General features: G+C 37.8%; 1 protein-coding gene across 4 annotated transcripts in view; it reads left to right on the forward strand.

The window, feature by feature from the left end:
- Positions 1-24,487, forward strand: part of LOC129455060 (glutamate receptor ionotropic, kainate 5) — a 175,412-nt gene that overhangs the window by 105,644 nt on the left and 45,281 nt on the right. For 3 of the 4 annotated variants that reach the window (XM_055219702.2, XM_055219704.2, XM_055219700.2), the window contains 8 exons: positions 1,123-1,290; positions 3,994-4,158; positions 6,719-6,816; positions 9,193-9,358; positions 12,512-12,690; positions 13,545-13,598; positions 18,509-18,670; positions 19,342-19,494. In XM_055219702.2, the coding sequence (XP_055075677.2) occupies positions 1,173-1,290; positions 3,994-4,158; positions 6,719-6,816; positions 9,193-9,358; positions 12,512-12,690; positions 13,545-13,598; positions 18,509-18,670; positions 19,342-19,494 (1,095 nt within the window). In that variant the 5' untranslated portion in view covers positions 1,123-1,172. The remainder of the gene's footprint in view (positions 1-1,122; positions 1,291-3,993; positions 4,159-6,718; positions 6,817-9,192; positions 9,359-12,511; positions 12,691-13,544; positions 13,599-18,508; positions 18,671-19,341; positions 19,495-24,487) is intronic. The other variant, XM_055219705.2, reaches the window with a different exon arrangement.

The following is a 24,487-nucleotide window of genomic DNA, read 5'->3' on the forward strand; positions in this document are numbered from 1 at the left end:
TCTGCAAGTGACCTCTATACAGTAGCCTCTTTCACACAGTAATACTGGTAAATTACCATGAATTTACCAGAATGAATTTACCAGTAAATACAAAAATGTGCTGTTCACACACGCAGTGGCGTTCCGTTATTTTACCAGTAAGACATCATTCACACATCAGTATCAAAATACCGGTAAATTCGTTGAGAAAGCGGAAGTACCTGTGGCACGCGGCAAGCTCAGTGTTGTATTTGTAAACAGTCCACGTCGTTCATATCCACGGTCCGTATTTTGCTGTTTTCACGTCTGTGGTAAACAGTCGCGAAGTTGCTCATGACCAAACAACATTGAATGAGACGACGTCAAACCGAAAATGCGTTTTTAACAACACTGCTGTTTGCACGTTAGGCTTCACAGAGGGCGTGCTAAGGACGTCGGCAATTCGGCGGTAAGCTGTTTTAAACAACTTCGGTGAAGAAATGTGGACGTAACTTCAGGTGTGCTCAACTTTCAAGCAGCATGTGTGTGGAAACGTTAGTAAACAGTGCGGGGGTAAACGCGTCATCTGTATTAAAACGCTATGATTGGCCCGAAGCTGTCAGCACGGTCTGACGTCGTCCGTTCTAAATGCCGGTAATCCTATAATTTTCGTTCACACATAGCGCTTACCGGTAAATTACTGGTAATCTTACAACCTGTCTTACTGGTAAATTGGGAGCACTGATTTACCGGAAAGGTTCTGTTCACACATGATCTGTTAACTGCAATTTACCAGTAAATTACCAGTAAAGACTGTATGTGTGAAAGGGACTAGTATCTTGAAAATAAATACATATATTTTGCACAAGTCTATGCTGTATATTTTGAGTAATGTTTTACAGGTAGGTCACCCATATATTTAATGCATACAGAAAATGTGCATAATATGCACAATATACATGCTGCAGAAAACTTGTGCACCAAAATATTGTTCTGTACAGAAAATATTGTTCTGTACATTTTATTTTCACTTATTCGCCCAAACATTCAGTGCATCCCGAGCAAAACCGAAAGATTGACATGGCTGTACAATATATACCTAGCTGGATTTTCCTTGGATTTTTCGGAGAATGATCAGTGTGTTGTCTCTTACCTGTCCTATAGGTGGCGGTGCAGGCAGCCAGACGACCTTTCTCCATGAGGAGCAGTGGAAGATGCCGGCTCTGCCAGCGCTGCTGCTGTCGATTCACCTCCTTTTCCTCTTCCACTTACTGCTGACCATGGCCCCATCATCTCACAGTCAGACACCTGCTCTCGCCGCAGTCAGAATGGGTGAGTACCCGAAATCTGCTTTGGGTTACACAACAAACTAGGGTTGCATAACGATTAATCATGATTACTCTATTGCAGAATAAAGGTTTTTGTTTACATCATATATTCGTGTGAACTGTGAATAATAATTATGTATATATATTTTTTAAATATACTTTTAAGCAAATATATATATTTATATATTAATTATTTATATGTAAATATAATATAAATTATACATAAATATACAAATTTATACACTCACCTAAAGGATTATTAGAAACACCTGTTCAATTTCTCATTAATGCAATTATCTAATCAACCAATCACATGGCAGTTGCTTCAATGCATTGGTCCTGGTCAAGACAATCTCCTGAACTTCAAACTGAATGTCACAATGGGAAAGAAAGGTGATTTAAGCAATTTTAAGTGTGGCATTGTTGTTGGTGCCAGACGGGCCGGTCTGAGTATTTCACAATCTGCTCAGTACTGGGATTTTCACGCACAACCATTTCTATGGTTTACAAAGAATGGTGTGAAAAGGAAAAAACATCCCGTATGCGGCAGTCCTGTGGGCGAAGAATAACTTGTTGATGCTAGAGGTCACAGGGGAATGGGCCGACCGATTCAAGGTGATAGAAGAGCAACTTTGACTGAAATAACCACTCGTTACAACCGAGGTATGCAGCAAAGCATTTGTGAAGCCACAACACGCACAACCTTGGGTACCACACATCTCCACTACAAATAGAAAAAGAGGCTACAAATTGCACAAGCTCATCAAAATTGGACAGTTGAAGACTGGAAAAATGTTGCCTGGTCTGATGAGTCTCGGTTTCTGTTGAGACATTTAGATGGTAGAGTCAGAATTTGGCGTAAACAGAATGAGAACATGGATCCATCATGCCTTGTTACCACTGTGCAGGCTGCTGGTGGTGGTGTTGTAATGGTGTGGGGGATGTTTTCTTGACACACTTTAAGCCCCTTAGTGGCAATTGGGCATCGTTTAAATGCCACGGCCAACCTGAGCATTGTTTCTGACCATGTCCATCTCTTTATGACCACCTTCCAGCAGGATAATGCACCATATCACAAAGCTCAAATCATTTCATATTGGTTTCTTGAACATGACAAGGAGTTCACTGTACTAAAATGGCCTCCACAGTCACCAGATCTGAACCCAATAGAGCATCTTTGGGATGTTGTGGAATGGGAGCTTCGTGCCCTGGATGTGCATCCCACAAATCTCCATCAACTGCAAGATGCTTTCCTATCAATATGGGCCAACATTTCTAAAGAATGCTTTCAGCACCTTGTTGAATCAATGCCATGTAGAATTAAGGCAGCTCTGAAGGCGAAAGGGGGTCAAACACAGTATTAGTATGGTGTTCCTAATAATCCTTTAGGTGAGTGTATGTGTATTTAGTTATACAATATTAGTTATTATACACAGTACACACACATATATGATGTAAACAAAAAGCTTTATTCTGCAATAGATTAATCGCGATTAATCGTTATGCAACCCTACAACAAACCAATCTCAAAATTCAGAAAACTATATATTTCTTGCTTCATGTCCCTTTACACATTGATGCTCTGGCTGAATTGAAGAGAGAAGTGCAGTGTTTGGTTAAATGAGTCTGCATTTGCGTTTCAATTGATTTACGTGTTCTGTTACAAAAAAGAAGAAATAATTTTGACTGAAACGTACATTTTAAAATGGGGTGTTGTCCTAACCAGACGTGAAATGAATGCAAAATTGGGCTGTGGCACAGCGCAATCAATCACAAAACACAGCCAATCAGTTTGGTATTGGTAACCTACTAACCAACAGTAAAATAAAACAGGGCACGCTTGACATGGCTGCATTTAGTTACGATTTGGCAAGTGCAGAATTTATTTCTCAAATTCGTTTCCATTTCCCATTATTTGCATGTATTCTTTTTTTATAAACCACCTCAAGCGAGCATAAAAACTTTTTTGCGAATTAAGGAATATTAATTTGAAATTTGGCGTTTCCATCACTCATTTCTTGTGCGATACTTCAAAATGCGCATAAAATCAGTGTCATGGAAACCCAGCTAATATGTAAGAAAACATTTCCTTTAACTCAAAAGCTGCTTGTTCAATATTTCAGCACTTTTCTAATACTGACTGACCTCCTACTAGGATTAATCTTTTTGAAAGAAACACATCTTATACAGATCAAAGGACATTAGAAGAGATCAGTTGAAATATGTCGAGATTGGTTTTCTTTTTACGAAAAATGAAGGATTTTAAAACATGACTTTGTTTAGATTATCTCTTCAAAACAGGAGTCTTTTTCAAAGTCACTTATACTTGGCTCTTACTTCTCAGCAGGTGACTGATCGCTTTAAGCATCACTACATCTTTTTTGATTCCTGCAAGCAATAAAACATCATTTAAACTCTGGCAGGCCTCCAAACTCACAAACAAATCTAATGATTTGTTCCTCTTTGCGTCATACTAATGAACTCTGAAGTTAAAAACAGCAATGCAAAATTTGCTCTGTAGTGCATCAGTTAATATCACAACATGCAACTTTTGTTCAATTGTGACAAGCATGTATCCGTTTTATCGTGAATCACTTAATATTTTTGCAACGTCAATACTGTACCAGCGGCGAAACAAGTGGCAGACCTCAGCACAGGTACTGTAGTTTTTTTTCAAGACAGCATTTGATTTTTTTCCTCCCATCAGCTGCTATTTTGGACGATCAGTCAGCGTGTGGACGTGGAGAACGTTTGGCATTGGCTCTGGCCCGAGAGAACATCAACAGTGTGATGGAGGGTCCGGCCCAAACTCGCGTGGAGGTCGATATCTTTGAGTTGCAGAGGGACTCGCAGTACGAGACTACTGACACAAGTGAGTCATATACTCAAGTAAACATTAAACTGCATTTGTGATGTGCTGTGTGAAATTTAAGGCAGGGCTTGACTTCACAACCATGTCTGAAATGTATTATACAGTGAAAATTGATTCAAATGTAAAGAGAAATTTCATAGCACAGTAGAATCTTGCAACCAACTTTGTTCTAGAAATATTTCCCCATTTATTTTCCATAAGGATTTACTGTACAAATAATATACATTATATAATAGAACTGAGCCAGTGTTGTAGTTGAGTCCAACTTGAGTCAAAACCGAGGGGCAACAATCCGATCTCTCTGATGAAGCCAATACGGAACTGCAATTCATCAACTGGCCACTAGAGGTTGGCTCCAAAAGGGAGTCAATTCTTATAGACCTCCATGTTAAAATGGCCACCTTTACAGTAGAAAATACTATGTTTGCAGCCTGGTACAAAAATAGTTTTGGGTCTGTATTAAAGCAATAAACCCCAAGAAGCAGTGGGTTACCAGTGCATTTTATAACAGCTAGGGGGCGTTGTTAGGCACGACGCGAAGTGGAGTGCCTAAACCCCCTTAGCTGTTATAAAATGCACTGTAACCCCACTGCTTTGCGGGGGTTTATTGCGTTTATAAAACGGTTACATCATATGCATAGCAGGGTTTCACAAAATAAAAATAAAAAAGTTGTAATTATATTAGTACAAATATTACTCTTCCGCCAAACAAAGTAGTTCCTCAGAATCAAGTGTGGCTGCAACAAAGCGCAGTTCCCAACCAACACAGACGCAGCAAAGACACAATGAAAATATGATTTAAGACTGTGGCGTTTATTTATATATATCAACATTCATCTAAAATATACATTAACATTTATATCGTGCAGCTGTTGAAGTGATGATCAAATATGCTTGGAAGCATGCTGAACTCTTTCCCCGTCAGTGTTTTTTTTTAAGTTGCCACCCAGTTTTAGTTTAATGCCTTACAGAAAAATTATCTTCTTTAAATAAACATAAAATATCAAATGAAAGAACAGTCCATCCGCTTTCCAAAAACAACAACAAAAAAAAACTTTTCATACCTTCATTTGTTCTCTTATCAGTTATCACCTCTCAAATTTTCAGCTAAAAGCAGAGATAATTCCATTTTTGTGAAGAACTTTTGTAAGAGATCAGATTCAACGCTGTTATGTCGAGTGAATGTGTCAGTGTTTAAATTGGGTAAGATTGCCATCTAGTGGATAATAGTGGAAATATCAATAAGACAAAACAACTCAGAGAACGTTTTCTTTAGTCTTGCATGACTGAAATAAAAATAACTTTGATCAAACTAATAAGCGTCGATGTGAATCACATTATTCCAAAAGTATTTTTGTTCTATTAAACTTTATATTCAATTAAAGGAACAGTATGTAGGATTGTGGCCAAAACTGGTATTGCAACAATAAAACTTGTGGCTAAAACTGGTACTGCAGGCAAACAACTGGTGGCCAATACACAACATGACAACATAAACATCAGTTGAGGGCTGCAACTCCACTTTTTAAATGACAATATCCTAGCCAGACCACTGTTGTCAGTGATATAAGTATTTGAAATGAAAATGATTTCTTAATGTCTAGTGACATATCAAGGCGATTTTATGATTAATTGATATACATTTCTTACATACTGTTCCTTTAAGACAACACAGACTGTCTCAGTTAACAATCTCAGTCTCTCTTTAAAGTTTTGTGAGTCATTGTCAAAAATCAAGTCCACTAAAGAGACTAGGATTTCTACTTCCAACACAAAACTCGGTATGCAGTGGAGTTGTGGAGGACACAAACTTTGAAATTGTATGGTTGTAGGGGAAGCACATTAATATTCAGCATAGAAATTCCATTGATATTCTGCAAAGAAATCCTACGTTCCTGTAGTTCACTTGGTGGAGCGCTGTGATATGAACACAAAGACTGTAGATTTGATTCCCAGGGAGCACACATAAAATATATATCATATAATGCACAGCGGATAAAAGCATCTGACGAATGCATGTAAATGTTCGATATCTGATTGATCATTAACATTTCAGTCCGATCAGATCTCACCTATTGGATAAGTGTGGTTTGGGATACGGACATAACATTTTTATTTGATAAAGATAAATGAAATACCAATGTCACACATGAATTGTGCACATATCAGTGCACCACAGTTAAAAAGCAACAAAGAGATAGATCTTTTTCATCTAAATATACACACATCTCTTTCTCTCTCCCCCTTTTTTGGGGGGAATTAGAGCAGCAATCTCCTGTAGGCAGAGGATAAATCTGTGTTGTGCTTATTGATGTAATTAATCAAAAAGAGCTTTGCATTGACTCCTAATTTGATATATCATCTAGGAACAGGACACTGAACTGGACGGCTTCCAAGATGTTGCCTTTTTTCTCTGCCCACTGCAATCTCTCTCTCTCTCTCTCTCTCTCTCTCTGTCCCTTACTCATTCAGTCCCTGTCTTGCTCTAGTGCCCACTCTGTCTGGCTCTTTGCTACTGTTTTTCCATCTCTTTCTAATACTGCATCTTTTCCTCTTTCAGTGTGTCAGATTTTGCCGAAGGGCGTGGTCTCTGTGATTGGCCCCGCCTCCAGTCCTGCTTCTGCATCCACTGTCAGTCATATATGTGGGGAAAAAGAGGTAAGAGAAAAAGAAAGATTGTTTGTTTATGTCTGTGAATTATTTTTTGTGGATGATAAATTTACACTGTTCTTCAGCCGCAGGTTATTATTTCCTTTGAGCCTTTGTTTTGCCACTTATAAAGTATTTCTCCCTCTGACCCAATTTTCGCACTTTTCGGCTTTTTTATGGTTAGTGTGCTAGAGTGATATATTAGCCGGACAAATTACTGGACATACTTTGCTCTTGAGATTACCACATTGGTCAATAACTTTTCCCACCTAACGAAATATTTATTATTGCGAATAAAATATTATTTAATTTCTGTGTTTTAAACGTGTATATTAAAAGGTATACAATTTATACGTTTATATTAGTTAACATAAGTTAATGCATTGAACTAACAATTAACCATCTTCCACAGCCTTTATTAATCTTAGTTTATGTTAATTTTAGCATTTACTAATACATTTTTAAAATAAAAGTTAATAAATAAGTTAATGCACAATGAACTAACATAAAAAATAGTTTGGCACTAACTAACATTAAAGGAACAGTATGTAGGATTGTGGCCAAAACTGGTATTGCAATCACAACACTTGTGGCTAGAACTGGTACTGCAATCACACAACTGGTGGCCAATACACAAAATGACAACATAAACATCAGTTGAGGGCTGCAACTCCACTTTTTAAATGACAATATCCTTGCCAGACCACTGTTGTCCGTGATATAAGTATTTGAAATGAAAATGATTTTTTAATGTCTAGTGACATATCAGGGCCATTTTATGATTAATTGGTATACATTTCTTGCATACTGTTTCTTTAACCAAGATTCAATTAAATGCTGAAAAAAGCTCATTGTTAGTTCATATTTACTAATGTTAACAAATGCACACTTATGTAGCGTGCACACCAAAGCGCTTACGTGGTCGCCGTATGTTTTCAATTCCAATGGAAGTGCCGTGCTTTCAAAAATGGCAGCAGATTGTGGGTTTTGTCCAAAATGTTCAACTTTGGGTAAACCCCTCACTTCTCACTTGGCCATCCAATCACAACCGGCGCATCGTTCAATGACTGATAAACAAAGCAGAAGTATCAAAGCAACCAAAGCGCTCTGCTAAAAAAAGCTAGCAAGCTTCTACAGTCGGCGTCTGCCTGGCATTTTGAGCCACGTTTAAAAGCTTTTGTGTACATGTCCCATTACTTTAAAGGGTTACCATTTAAAATGTGACCCTGGGCCATAGGGGGTGGATTTTTTTTAAACTGAGATTTATACATCATGTGAAAGCTGAAAAGTTTTTCATCGATGAATGGTTTGTTAGGATATGACAATATTTGGCAAGAAATAACTATTTGAAAATCTGGAATCTGAGGGTTCAAAAAAAATAAAATAATGTTAAACGCATATTACTAATGACAATATAAATATTATAATATATAATACAGCGAGGAAAATAAGTATTTGACACATCAGCATTTTTATCAGTAAGGGGATTTCTAAGTGGGCTATTGACACAAAATTTCCACCAGATGTAGCCAAATATTGAACTCATACGAAGAAATCAGAACATTTAAGTATACAAGTTGAATCATAATAAATTTAGTGATATGACACAGGGAATAAGCATTGAACACATGAAGAGAACAAGGTGCAAAATGGCATAGAAAGCCAAATCATCACCTGCCAGTATTGAGAGAGAAACTTAGAAATCCCCTTACTGATAAAAATGCTGATGTGTCAAATACTTATTTTCTCTGCTGTATATATTTACGGTAGAAATTTACAAAATATCTTCATGGAACTCTGGACCTTTACTTAATATCATAATGATTTTTGGCATAAAAATTGCACATTTTGACTCATACACTGCATTGTTGGCTATTGCTACAAATAAAGAGTTTGGTTCCAAAACTCGATAAATCAGTATTGCATCAGGTCAGTATTCAAAAGTCGCAAAATCCGATATCTGCCGTGTTATTGTGTCATCTTTTCTCCCTTTTTCCAAAACGCACTGACCAAGTTAACTCACTTGTGCAAAATGGGGTTCAGGTTTGGGATTTGGCAAGCCATTAAATTTTTTAGGCTATGTTCAATTCGGTAAACTTTAGTAGCAAATGGATCTCTTTTTGCAGAGATGCGTTTGTCAAGGTGGAAATTCCATAAGTGTTGGACAAAACTAAGTTGAAAGCACACATTTCTCAAGATTGTCATTGGCGTAGCATCAAGATCTGTCCTCAAAACATTACTGTACTAATTATATTTTACTGCTTATATATATGCATATTGGCAGTAGGCCACATTGCTCTTCAAATATTGGCATTAGCTATTGAAAAACCCATATTGGTTAATCACCCATCTCTCTCTCTCTTTATTCCTGTCTGTTTCTGTCAGATCCCTCACATCAAGATTGGTCCTGAGGAGACCCCACGCCTGCCATATCTGCGCTTTGCCTCGGTGACGCTGTATCCTAGCAACGAGGACTTGAGCTTGGCCATCGGTGCCATACTGCGTTCTTTCAGTTATCCGACGGCCAGCCTGATCTGTGCCAAAGCAGAGTGTAAGTCTGCGAAGAACGCCTAAGCCACCTCAACACCTTTCATCTATCGACTTCGCCGTCTTTTATAAATCACGCTTCATCACTGCACTCTTTTCGGTTCACTTTACAGCAAATTATCCGTTTGCGGTCGATATTACAGCATTGTTAAAGCTGATGCCGTTGCTTTAGCAGATTACTTTTATTTTAAGAGATTAAACGTCGTTGCAACCTTCTGGATTCATTTCTCTACGTGATTATTAAACTAATTGCATTGTTGTTCACGAACACGTCGGAAGCCCCAGGGCTTTCCACGTGCGCCTCAACGTCGAGGTTGAACTAAACGACATCACATCACAGGATTGTGTCAACATAAAGACAAACAAGAAGCAATTATTAATTATATTTGTTATACTTTGTTGACTCGGCTTAATGAGAAGCAGTTAGTGCAGTAGAGTGAAACGCTTCTGAGAAGCAACAGCGCTGACCGCAGATGATCTCTGGTGGTTTGCTGAAGCGAGCTCCTCTTCATTTGATTGGTACGGTCTGGTTAATGGTGCCACGGCTTTATGCACCGCTGTTTACACATCTGGGCTTATCCCTTTATTTTCTATATGATTACTGCAGTCTGTGCTTGCGCACGAGAACGTTAACAGGGGATATTTGTGTCATTTTGTGCATGCATTGCTCGTAGTCATCTACACATTGTCTGTTATTAAAATGGATGTGTGTGTACAAAAAAAGGACTAATGCCAAAGTTTCAACGCTTTCCTTACGTTATTGTTAGTCGTGTATCTTTTTGACTGCAGTCCAGAATCGATGAAGTCGCCGTATGGATTTTGTGGTGGCGTAAAGCGCAAATTTATGCACATACAGAATGAACTTTATTGGCTCTCAAAGGCACTTAATTCAATAGTCACTGACTTTAATATGGAGGAGCAGGGCAGAACGTAAGGTGGGGTTTACTGTTATTGACAGTTGGTGATAGACGTTAAAAGATTTTACATGACATTACATTATTATGAAACAATAAGAATGTATTTCAACGATGTGTGACGTGCATCTTAAACTCAACTCTTTATGATTATGCATGAAATTACATCAAATTTTTACAGTTGGCGAGTTACGTGCACCCACTGCGTAATGAGATGCACGCATAGCGCGACTGGATCCATATTGAGGTCAAAATACAAGCGTGACTGCAAATTTAGTTTACATGCATAATAAGGAATACACTTTATTAATATGATACATATCCGCATTAACATGTGTCCTCGCAGTGATAGACCTCTTGGGTACCGGATAATTAATAATGTTACTGTCTTACACAGCATGTGTTCTCACGCACATACACGCTGTCTGCCCTGTGCATTATACACTCGGTGAGAGACTCAATTTGTACAGTAGGGTGCAAATGTGCTTGAATTAATTGAGTAATTGTGAGGTCATTTTCTCTACACAGCATAATGGTCTATGTCAATAAAGCAAGATATGTGACCCAGTCTGTGAAAACCCAGATAAGTCATTTTATTAAATTTGTTTTACATAATGTAAAGAACATTTTGTGAAAATATAACCTTGCAAAACCTTTAACATTGACTGAGTAAGGTATTGTCAAAGATTGAAATTAATGTAAAATCAATGATTGAAATCACACTTCGATGCTTCTAATCCCATCATTAGATTATAAGACTTCAGCCCGGATTTCACAGACATGGTCACACACACACTCCCTAGCTTTAACTGGGGTGGTACCCTTTCAAAAAGTGCACCTTTGTTGATACACTATTAGTACCTCAAAGGTACATATTCAGGGTTTCCCGCAGAAAATTTGTTAGTTAAGGGGGTAGGGTTGGGCGACTGGGTGGGGCAGAGGGCGTGGCAATCAAAGGGGCGGGGCGTATGTGTCAAGATGAAAATTAGAATATTTTTATTTAAAACGCTTAAATAAAATTTAATTTTTAAGAAACTATGACAGAAAATCAACACATACTAGATATTTAATGAATTAAATGTTTTGAACAGATACCTCTAATGGGAATAGCTGCGTGATGAAGTGAAACTAAAGGGTTAATAAACACAAACTAAAGAAGATGTTGTAGAACGTCAGGCGAACGATGATAGCAAAAATTGTAAAAACGGATTATTTCCCACTATTAATTACATTATCTTAAAGGAATGTAACTACTGTAGCATGTAAATAATGCACATAAATAAAGTGAGCAGGGCGCTCAACAATTATATAATGAACAGGCACGTGAAACCTAGCTAGCAGGTTGCTCAAACAACAAAATCACCAGCTAACTTACTTTAAATTTGCAAGAACTATAGACTAATACAATAACAGTCTTAAATAACCCCAAAACATAAGTCCGCTTTTTATCTCATTTCGGCTGTGTGGCGCGCATGCACGCTCGCGGTGTGAAGCATGTCCGCGCTATTCTCCGAGATGTTTTATTAACTGGCTAGTTATCCTCCAGAGACAGTGACGGTCCAGACTACGTCTTTCTCATTTCGGCCGTGTGGCGCGCGTCCCCGCTCGCGTTGTGAAGCGTGTCCGCGCTATTCTCTGAATTTATTTTGTTTTTTGCCGACCTAGTTAAGGCGGTAGGGTTTCCAAGCTTAGGTGGGCCGCCTGAACTGAAATGTGCTGCGGGAAACCCTGATATTGGTACCAAATGTATACAGACCTGTACCAAACTGGTGCGTATTGGGACCTTTATAGACGCAGTGCCGGAAAATAGTCACCTACTATTGAAAGTTACTAAGAGGACTATTTTCAGCTGCTGCGTAATAACATTGTGCCTCCTGCAGCCATATTACATCAGAAAAGTCCTTGATTATTACGCCAGAATGAGAGTATAGTCCTAGCCATATCTGCCTAGAAAATCGCAACTTTTAATTTTCCGTCGGTCTTAGTACACAATGTAGCTATAGAAGAGTCGAGTTTTAAATAGGAAAAATATCCAAACTCTTTGGTTATTTTTTAGCGCGATGCTAATGGTCTAATCGGATTTAATGGATTGTGCTAAACTATGCTAAAAGTGGTACCGCTAGACCCGGAGATTGGCTAAATGGATTCCAAAACTGAAAAAATAAAATATTTAAATATAAGTACTTTTTCAAAAAAAGTGGAGTGTCCCTTTAATGGCCTAGGATGTTATTCTTCACCTTTAGGCCTGCTGCGATTGGAGGAGCTTGTGCGTCACTTCCTCATCTCCCGGGAAACGCTCTCAGTGAGGATGCTGGAGGAAAACTTGGATCCCACCCCTCTGCTGAAGGAAATACGTGACGACAAAGTTGCGACTATTATCATTGACGCTAATGCATCATTGTCAATACTAATACTGAAGAAGGTATGTGACACCCGCTCTCATAAATCGCAATTAAGCCCCTACTGATATTTCATCTTACTAAATGTCTTAAAGGAACTCATATATCTGAAAAATAGAGATCGGCGTTACCTAAACTAATGCTCATAATCATATGAAATATTACTTCTTATAACTTTCCCCTAGACAGCCTGTAACCTAAAAGTGCTGTAAGTGATATTTTTTGAATGCCACGCAGAAAATGCCATCTGATATCTGAGCTACAGTACGTGTCCTGACTCTGTAAATGGCAAAACGAAATGTGACGGATCAAGTTAAGCATCACATTGAGCTGCTTAAGCAGTTGTGAGTTATTAGTTTGCTTTTAATGGCACTACGATTATATGTTGCTGGTCTGCTGCTTCATCTCTCAATACAAAGGTACTGTAGACATTAGTTTGTCGTGCATGTTTGAAGGACAGGATTTTGGAAAGTAAGCCGTGTCTAATTCAAGAGATGGTGAATGTCCCAGAACATCACTTACAGCACTTTTAACAATAAAACACATCGCCTGAAATTTTACAAGGCTATAAAAAAGTGCAAATAACTGAAGTGCAACATATGAGGATGATAGCAAGAATAATATATACTGGATTAAAACAAAGTCACTGTATACTTTGCAACGCCTCTGGGCAGTTATTTCAGTCATGCAAGACTAATGTCCTAAAGACTAAAGTCTTTATCGATTACTGATTCGTTCTTTTAACTGGTAGTCACCAAAACGAGTGCCATGTTGAGTGTTATAAACATAGTATTATCATGCCCAATCTTGTTATATATCCAATATCTTTAATATGGTAAGTTAACCAACATATTTTGCCATTTCTTCCTCTCTCTAGGCTTCAGAATTAGGAATGACATCAGCATTCTACAAGTACATCCTTACCACAATGGTAAACCAACCTCTTTATTCACTTTGGCCAATGACACGCTGCCATTTCTGTCTTTAACCCACAGTTATTCAATAACAGTGACAGTAGGCCTGGCCATTGACCAGTGGACTCATTAGGGATGCTCAGTGCATCCGTGCCATTTATCATCATCCTCATCATTGCTGGGGTGAATTATGTCCTTGTTTTGAGGTCACATCTTTTTGGCTCTCAGACTACTGTTGTATGCTTCAGATTTATTATAGCTGGTAAAGGTTAAAGTTAGGTAGGTTAAAGCATTTGACCTTGAGAGGTGAGAGAGGTTATGAATCTTTGGTTTCTTTTTCAAAATTGTTTAGTTGAATGTTTTCATACAATCTTCACCATTTAAAGGATCATGCTGACTTTTTGGGACTTTAGCTTATTTACAGTATCCCCCAGAGTTAGATAAGTCCATACATACCTTTTTCATCTCCGTGCGTGATGTAACTCTGTCTGACCCACTGCTAGCCTAGCTTAGCACAAAGGCTGAAATGGCTCCAGCTAGCATACAACATTTTCCTATTCATATGTGATTTGTATAGTCACAATGTGTACAAAAAACAAGGTCATATAAGACACAGACATTTTTTAACCCTATACATACTGGGAACTATATTCTCAGAATGCAAAGCTTTGCTATATATATGTATATGTGTATATGTATATACGTATATATAATTTTAGCAATTGATTTAAGCAATTTTGAGCGTGGCATGGTTGTTGGTGCCAGACGGGCCGGTCTGAGTATTTCACAATCTGCTCAGTTACTGGGGTTTTTACGCCTAACCATGTCTAGGGTTTACAAAGAATGGAGTGAAAAAGGAAAAACATCCAGTATGCGGCACTCCTGTGGGCAAAGAATGCCTTGTTGATGCTAGAGGTCAGAGGAGAACTGATTCAAGCTATTAGAAGAGCAACTTTGACTGAAATAACCACTCGTTACAACCGAGGTATGCAGCAAAGCATTTGTGAAGCCACAACACGCACAACCTTGAGGCAGATGGGCTACAACAGCAGAAGACCCCACCGGGTACCACTCATCTCCACTACAATTAGGAAAAAGAGGCTACAATTTGCACGAGCTCACCAAAATTGGACAGTTGAAGACTGGAAAAATGTTTCCTGGTCTGATGAGTCTCGATTTCTGTGGAAACATTCAGATGGTAAAGTCAGAATTTGGCGTAAACAGAATGAGATCATGGATCCATCATGCCTTGTTACCACTGTGCAGGCTGGTGGTGGTGGTATAATGGTGTGGGGGATGTTTTCTTGGCACACTTTAGGCCCCTTAGTGCCAATTGGGCAGCGTTTAAATGCCACGGCCACCCTGAGCATTGTTTCTGACCATGTCCATCCCTTGACCACCATGTACCCATTCTCTGAATTATTTCAAATTGGTTTCTTGAAAATGATAATGAATTCACTGTACTATAATGGTCCCCAACACCAGATCTCAACCCAAAAGAGCATCTTTGGTATGTGGTGGAACGGGAGCTTTGTGCCCTGGATGTGCATCCCACAAATCTCCATCAACTGCAAGATGCTATCCTATCAAAATGGGCCAACATTTCTAAAGAATGCTATCAGCACCTTGTTGAATCAATGCCACATAGAAGTAAGGCAGTTCTGAAGGCAGTTCTTGAACTATACAAATCAAAACATATAAATAGGAAAGTATTGGCATTATTTTGTCACTTATTGGGAGCAGTATGCTAGCTGGAGCCATTTACTTCCAGTCTTTGTGCTAAGCTTAGCTAGCGGTGGGTGCGTCAGACAGAGTTACGGCACGCACGGAGATGAAAAAGGTATTTATGGACTTATCTAACTCTGGGGGACACGGTTAATAAGCTAAAGTCCCAAAAAGTCTGCGTGTTCCTTTAATAAACTAACATTGGCAAACTTTCCTACTAGAACAGAGAAACATGCAGATGAGCTTCTGCTAATCTTTTCTAGATGCTTTAGTGGTAGAAAGTTAATTTAAGCAAAGTCCCAAAGTCATTGCGCTCAATGGCCATATTTGCAATGCCTTTAGGCAGCTATTTCGGTAATACAAGACCAATTCCTACATTCTTAAATGGGGGAAGGCCAATATCTCTAAAATTGCTTTCAAGGTCACAATACAACAACATACTTCTGACTAACATTTAAGCTTGGCATCAGTTGTATCATAAATCTTGTTTCTTAAAACTCAAATTGAAGAACCTCTACCGCTGGGAATTGTCAGACTTTGATGATCGCTCTTTTTGCCATACTTGAGCACTTTCCTCTATTCATATTAATACCGCTGCATTGTCTTGTTAATATCTATAGTCTTTGATTTAAGTTTGCATCTTGAATAGAGTCATTTTCTTGTCAATTTCACACTGTCACCAATCTAATTGAGAGCTGACTTAAGATTAAAGACACTTTTGTTCCAGTTTTACCATTGTCAAGCCTGTCAGTGAGAGCTGTGCCATCATAACTTTATTAAAAAACTGTATGTCAAGCATCGGCAGGATGGATCCGAAGGAAATATCACTGCCGAAGGAGCCAATGACAATCCCCATCCATTTTATGACAAGGTGGAGTTGATTTCTCCTCAGGTGTCATACTGAAGGAGATTGCTTGTGATAAATAATCTAGAAGCTCCATTCATGTGCCACCAAATGACCATGATGGATCCATGAGGTCTCATGCTGTTTCTACACATCTGGAGGACTTTGTGGACTTTGCGCACCATGAAGGCATCACTGAAAAAAAGGATGGGGACTTATTGATTTGGCAGTCAAGGTGAAAGCCATGAAACTCAAAGAAGGCTCAAAAATGGCTTTCCCACTTGGCACCACTTATGTTGAGTGGATTTTTAACTGGACTTGATTTTGACTATTTATACGTGGATGTCTACAGACCCATTGGGTGCGGCATATATTTGTGTATATTGTTTCTGACTGCCCTGGCAAATGCACAGAGGAACTTTGAGAAAACCTGTAGCCTGATATTGAACATGTTATGCTCTTCAGTTAAAGAAGCCTAGAAATATGTGATTGTGAATGTTGCTCATCTAAAGCCTTTAGTAGTAGTACACTAGAAGTAAAGGTGCCATAGAAGAACCATTTTGGATAGGTTTAAATAAAGAACCTTTAACATCAGCAAACCTTTTATGTTGCACGAAATATTTTTTTGTTGTAGAAATGGTTTCTTAAGAGTATAATTTGTTTAAGTACCTTTAACTGAAAGGTTCTTTGGTAAAAAACAAAAATTGTTCTTCTATGACAAAGTTTTTTTGTCTGCATCTTCTTTCTTGCATATTTCTTCTTCTTTTTCCCTTTTCTTCTTCCTCTTCTTTCTTCCTCTTTTTTCTATTCTTTTTTTCTCTTCTTCTCTTTCTTTCTCTTCATCATCTTCTTCTTGTAGCATCTTTATTTTTAGGTGTGTATTACAGTATATTAAAAATTCACTGGTAAATAAAGATTAATTTTTTTTCTTTTTTTTTCTAACACCTTTACTTAGTTATTTTACTTGTGTTTCTTCTTTCACTTCTTCTTGGTCCTCATCTTCTTTTTCTTCTTCTTCATTTTCTTTTAGCACCTTTATATTTAATAGTGTATATTATATTAAAAAAAAAAGGTAAATAGAAGATGAAAATAGCCCTTTCTTTTTTCATTTCTTCTTCCTCTTATTTTTCGTCTTATTATTATTTTTATCTTTTTCTAACACCTTTAATTTTAGGAGTGTATTAAATAAAAAATTACTGGTGAATAGAAGATAATCTCTCATATCTTTTCCACTTTTTTTTTCTTAAATTTTTAATAGTGTATTATATTAAAATTTACTGGTAAATAGAAGTTGAAAATAGTTATTCTTCTTCTTTCATTTCTTCTTCCTCTTCTGCTGCTTATTATTATTATTATTATTTTTATTCTTCTAACGCCTTAAATTTTTTCTTTCATTTCTTCTTCCACTTCTTCTTCCTCTCCTTTTTCCTAGTCGTCATCTTCTTTTTCTTCTTCTTCTTCATCTTCTTCTTTTAGCACCTTAATTTTTATACGTGTATTAAAAATGTACTGGAAAATAGAAGATGAAAAGTCATTCTTCTTCTTTCATTTCTTCTTCTTCCTCTTCTACTTTCGTTTCTTCTTCCTCTTCTTCTTCTTCTTCTTCATCTCCCTTTTCTTATTCTTCTCCCTCTTCTTATTTTTCTTCTTCTAATGCATTTAATTTTAAGAGTGTATTAAATAAAAAATATACTGGTAAATAGAAGATGAAAATAGTCCTCCTTTCATTTCTTCTTCTTTCATTTCTTCTTCTTCTTCTAGCACCTTTATTTTTAGGAATGTATTACAGTATGTTAAAAATTCACTGGTAAATAAAGATGAAAATATATTTTTAGCATCTTTACTTAGTTCTCTACTTATTTTTCTTCTTGGTCGTCATCTGCCTTTTCTTTATTTTCTTCTTTTTTCAGCACCTTTATTTTTAATAGTGTAGTTTTAATAGCTTCTCCTCCTTATCCTTACTCTTCTTTGTCGTCTTCATCGTCGTCATTGTCGTCTTCATCGTCGTCATTGTCGTCTTCTTCTTTGTCATCGTCGTCTTCCACTTCTCCTCCTTCCTCAGTCTTCTCCTCCTCCTCCTCCTCCTTCATCTCTGTCTTCTTCTTCTTCCTCAAGTCCCTATTTTTTTAATATGGTATTACTGCAAATTTCACTATTTAATACTCATCTGTTTTGCAAAAGTGCTTGCAGTACGTAGATGCCAGTGAGTTTAAAACACTAAATGATTATTATTTTTTTCTTGTTGTTAATTTTAAATGTTTAAATTAAAATGTCCCTGTCTTCTCTACCACAGTACAGTCCTATTGTGGTGGTTTGAATAGATGCCTTACATGCACTCTCTCCCTTTCTCTCTTTCAGGATTTTCCTCTATTAAGGTTGGATGATGTGGTAGATGATCAGTCGAATATCGTTGGCTTCTCCATGTTGAACATCAGTCATCCTTTCTACCTAGAGTTCATCAGGAGTCTGAACCTGTCATGGAGAGAAGGCTGTGACCTCAGCCCTTACCCTGGCCCGGCGGTGAGCTTGCACCATTAAATAAAGATTCATACCAAACAAAACCAACAGTAGTGATAACCTACCAAATGACCTTTTGATAAGTGTCACCTGCAGTTTGCCAGGGTCCTAGAAAAGATGCCGATACTTAATTTAACAAACCTTGACATTTTTTAACGACTGGTAAGGGAAGGATTCAGTAGTTTCATTGCACCTGCTGTTTCAGCGAATACGCATAGATCTGATTTCAAAGCATGCTGTTGAGAGTTACAGTAACTTCTACAATACCACATAAGTTAATCTCAGGGACGATGATGACAGGCAGAAAGCCCCCTAAAAAGGCTGTAGCATTGCCTAAGCGATTAACGTATGCATTTTTGATAGCTAGTCTATAATTTTGACAGTGTATTATGTATTATTCATATCAGAACTTGGCTGAGATTTGCACAGATGAGCAAACTGGAATGCGTAATCCTTTGTAGCTACTAAATTTATAGAATAATGAGACCACATGTCTACCATAAAGTTTTTAAAATACGTCTAAATACTTTATGGTTTGCGCTTTTGATATATTATATTAAGACAGCCGCTCCGGGGCCTGAAGAGGCGTAAAGAATCCTTGTCCTCCTAACGACCTCACTTCCTGTCTTCCTTCCTTTTTTCTCTCTATTCCGATTTCTCCTGCGCATCCACAGTTGTCGTCAGCGCTGATGTTCGACGCGGTGCACGTGGTGGTCGGCGCGGTACGAGAACTGAACCGCAGTCAGGAGATCGGAGTAAAACCACTCAGCTGCACCTCCTCGCTCATCTGGCAGCACGGCACCAGTTTAATGAACTACCTGCGCATGGTACGTGTCGCCATGGATACCCTGCTGGCAGCCATTTTGTGACTGCTGGGTTTAATGGCTTCAGTGTTTATGGGTGTGTGTTTGATGTGTGTGTTGTGTTAAAGCTCAGTCATCAGTGTCGTCTTTGTGGTTGTATTTCTGTCCGCTACTTCTTAAGTACAGACTCACTAAAGTAAGCAAGGCATATAAAGACACCCATGATACTTTCTTGAACATACAATGTTCCTGGCATATGGGTGATTCTCACGAGAACTTGGTTTTAAAAATGTCAAGCATGAAAATGTAAAAATTGCTTAAATTTACTTTTTTCCCACCAGACATTGAAAAAATGGGAAGTAAATGGGAACATTAATTTAAAAACTTTTACTTATCATTTAACACTTTTTGTTACATAATTTAAAAAATGAGTCCTAAAAAATCTCATTACCGCAACAGTCAGAAAACATCAACACTGACATATTTTCAAAATAACATGACAAACCTGAAAGAACATAATTTGGAGATTCTGCACATGCATTTAAAATCAAAGTATTATGCTTCTATTAATTAAATTAACATTTAATAAGCATCTGTTGCGGTAATGATAATCAAAATGTCGTGTAAGCATTCTGACAAGACAATATTTCAAATTAACTGTAAAAAAATGATCTTACCTGGTAGCCATCTTGAAGTAACTGGTCCATGTGCTTGGTCACTCAAAATCAAACTTTATTAAAATTCTGTATGTGTGCTTAAACTGTTCTCAAAAAGTGTTGCGGAGGATGAGAACATCAGGCATGGACACATCATTTTCCTAATTTTTCTTCATTATTATTATACATGAATATTCAGTAAATATCTTTTCTGTCATCTAAAGTAGTCTAGCAAAACATCCATTTATTTTTTTTCTTAATATTTTTGTGTTAATTTGATTAAATTACAACATAACGCATGTTCAGACACAGCCGGACACATTGCGGTAATGAGAATTTCAGCAGAAAATGAGATAAAATTTACAATTATAAATTCTTATGTTGAAATCACACATTGTGCAAGGTAGAACACAGTATTGTGTTATTTCTGATGCTTTTTAATGTTACTATATTACACATTTTAAAGCTAAAATCATTAGTGCCGTGGTGTTTCAATGGTTTCGTGAGAATTACCCATATATCAAAGACAAAATAACTTTCATGAACTCTGTCACTGACTTCCTTATGCCTGGGCTGTTAGTTAACATTATGGAAGCAATATTAAAGCCCATTGAGTAAAATATCACAGTACTCCCCAAACAAATAAATGCTTAATTTTAAATACATATATAACTTTTATTCAGTATATAAGTCATTATAGTCCTTGATACCGATACATTCTTTGTGATGGGTATGCATAGCCATGCTATTTTTACAACTGACATTAATATTTATGGTGCGGTTTCTGACCAATTATAGCTGCTCTTTTAACACCAGATGTGCATTGTTTATTGCCACCTGTCTGAAGGTTTGCTTATATTTTATTCTTTTCATGCATAAACTGTCAATTTCTGGATGGTGTTTTTGTTGTCGAGACTCGAGTGTGTTGACTCGCATTCTCTGTGTCCCTTCATCTGTTTTGCAGTTTGCTCCATCACTCCATCATTTCACCAGCATCACCACATCTCCTCTCGTCTTCCAATCTCGGTTTGTCTCCATCGGTCCATGCGTTCACTTCACTTACAGTACCTCTGTTCTTTTACTTTCATGCTGTAATGTTATTGGATTCATACATCTATGCTTTGCTGCCCTTACATCTGTTAGATTGAGTTACAGCCGAAGAGTGTATTTTTTTCAATGTCACAATGAAACTGCTTAACCAGCAACTTTAGTGTTTCTGTGCTGTATTTCCAATTGAAAATTTGGGCGTATTGAAGGACTAAAAAACCTTATATGTCTTAAGCAGGACAGTTGTCATACGCAAGCAAATTTAATAGTAACGACTTTAGATGGAGGTGCATCGATCGACCGACTATAAATCAGAATCGGGCGGTTTTTGATACCAAACACATGATTGGTTTATTTTGGTCAATCTGTGTTAAAGGAATAGTCTACTCATTTTCAATATTAAAATATGTTATTACCTTAACTAAGAATTGTTGATACATCCCTCTATCATCTGTGTGCTTGCACGTAAGCGCTGGAGCGCGCTGCGACGCTTCGATAGCATTTAGCTTAGCCCCATTCATTCAATGCTACCATTTAGAGATAAAGTTAGAAGTGACCAAACACATCAACGTTTTTCCTATTTAAGATGAGTAGTTATACGAGCAAGTCTGGTGGTACGAAACAAAACGTAGCGCCCTTCCAAGCGGATCCAAAAGAGGAGCTACACTCCACGGCGCAACAGCACCCCCGGGAGTACCTCGACTCGGCGCAGTAACACCCTCCCTCTCCCATTATGAGAGGGAGAAGGGGAGCGGACTTTTCAGGCGAGTCGAAGTACTCCCAAAAGTGCTATTACGCCATAAAATATAGTTCCTCTTTTAAATCTGCTTAGAAAAGCGCTACGTTTTATTTTGCACCACCAAACTTGCTCGTATAACTACTCGTCTTAAAAAGAAAAAACGTTGATGTGTTTGGTCACTTCTAACTTTATCTCTAAATGGCACCATTGAACGAATGGGGCCAAGCCAAACGCCATCGAAGCGTCGCAGCGCGCTCCAGCGCCCACGCGCACGCACACAGACGACAGAGGGATGCATCAACAATTCCCAGTCAAGGCAACAACACATTTCAACATTGAAAATGAGTAGACTATTCCTTTAAATTAGGCCCGTAATGACCGGAGCCCGACAGAATGCAGCCCGAACCCGAACGTACATTTAGATTGACAGCTTTTTAAAAGCCCGAACCCGTTTACAGCCCGACATTATTTTAATGTGCGCACACACACAGCTTTTGTCAAGAATGAGTAATTTACACAGGTTTTAACATTATTTATTCATGACTAATAATCTACACGCCACTTGGAAGTTGAAACAAAGAAATAAAATAAGTCATCTGTAACATTGTAACATCTCGTTCTAAATAGGCCTATGCAATACACTATAAATAGGCCAATAAAAAATATTATTTCTTAATGACTTAAATTAAGATAATACATTCTGAATTAAGATGGGTATTTGGCAATAACGAAATTAAGAGAAAGGCTCCGCGGGATTTGCGTCGGCACTTCTTTCCATTACTGCCAACATTAGTCTATATCCTCTGTCTAAATTATGTTTTTAAGACTCAATTAATATTTAGTTATACATTGAAAAACCTTTACTCACCAAGATTAGGCTACATGTTTTTGATGAGGAAAATTATTAAATCCACTGTAAATGGCTTCAGCGCGGTCCTGCGCTACTGATAGTGCATCCAGGAGCATTGAACGTGACCGCTCATTTATCTTACAAAGCTGGAGCGCGAGCCCGGCCCGAGCCCGTGTAAAATGTTAGAAATGAAGCCCGAACCTGCCCGAGCCCGTCGGATCCGGGCAAAGATCTTCAGCTCTAGTCCACATGCCTTGCTCACGAACCCAAAATCCTGTCCCCTCTCCGGACATGGCACTTCATGGCAGGCGCCGTTGAAGATAAACATTTGCATTAAATGCTGCACAAAACGCTTTCAATATAAGAGAAAAGCTGAAGCCGCGTGGCGATTTTGCCGCTTGCCGTGTACAGTGTGAAACGACCTTTACAGACACTGAAGGTTGTCCTTCAGTTTTTAACAGAATAAAGAAACTCATAGGTTTAGATGAACATGAGGGTGAGTAAATGATGACAGAATTTCCATTGTTGGGTGACCTATTCCTTTAACTCTTTCCCCGTCATGGACGAGCTAACTTGTCAATTAAGAAAAAACGCTTCCCTGCCAATGACGAGTATTTCCGGCTTTCCGCAATACTGCTATTATTCACCAGGTGGCGGAAGTATGCTTGTGTGCATGTCCATGTATGTTTTGAGGATTGTCTGAATCTGATCTCTATCAAAAGTCCTTTACAAAAATGGAATTATCTCAGCTTTTTGCTCAAAATTTGGTGTTTTTGAAGAAACCTGCCATTATTTGAGAGCTGATAAAAAGAGAACTAATGAAAGTAGGATGAATTTTTTGTTGTTGTTGTTTGAAAGCAGACGGTCTGTTCTTTCATTTGATATATTGTATGTTTATATATTTTAAGAAGAACATTTTCTGAAAGGCATTAAACTAAAACAAGTAGTTGCTGGCTGGCAACTTTTTTTTAAAACGCTGGCGGGGAAAGAGTTAAAGGGGATATGCCATCCAAAAAATGAAAATTCTGTCAACATTTCTTCTCACTCCTAACGTGTATTAATTTTTTTGTCCTGATGAACACAAAGGAGGATATTGTTTATAACCAAACCGATCAGAGACCCCATTGACTTCCATAGTATTATTTTATCCTACTATGGAAGTCAATGGGGCCTCTGATCGGTTCGATTGCAAAAATTTCTCAAACTATCTTCCTTCATGTTCAACAGGTTTGTAACAACATTAAAGTAAGTAAATGATGACAGAATTTTAATTTTGGAGTGACCTGTCCCTTTAAGACGCAGCTGTTGTATAATAGCTACAATTTATGTAAGGACAGTTAAATTTGACAAGCAAATAAACATCTTGTCCATGTGCTCTTTCATTCTTTATTGTCTGTTGCTTAAAGAAAACTAAAAACGTCCCATATGTTTGTGAAAATCAGCAGTCATAATCGGCCATGAAAAATCATGATCGGTACATCACTAACTTTGGCTTTATTGAACTACAGTACAAAGTTTTCCTCTTTCTTTCTTCCACAATGTCTAATTGAATATTTTAAGTTTATATTGTAAGTCACAAAGACTTGCAACTAGAGATGCACTGATATATCGGCCAATAATGGGTATTAGTCAATAAAAGCTCGTTTTCACACTATTGGCTAAAAGTTAATAAAGTATGAATGAATACCATTCAGAAAATCTAACCTTCAGAATTTAGTTAAAGGA

The sequence above is a fragment of the Misgurnus anguillicaudatus genome, chromosome 20, assembly GCF_027580225.2.
Source record: "Misgurnus anguillicaudatus chromosome 20, ASM2758022v2, whole genome shotgun sequence".
In the NCBI taxonomy this organism is placed as follows: Eukaryota; Metazoa; Chordata; class Actinopteri; order Cypriniformes; family Cobitidae; genus Misgurnus; species Misgurnus anguillicaudatus.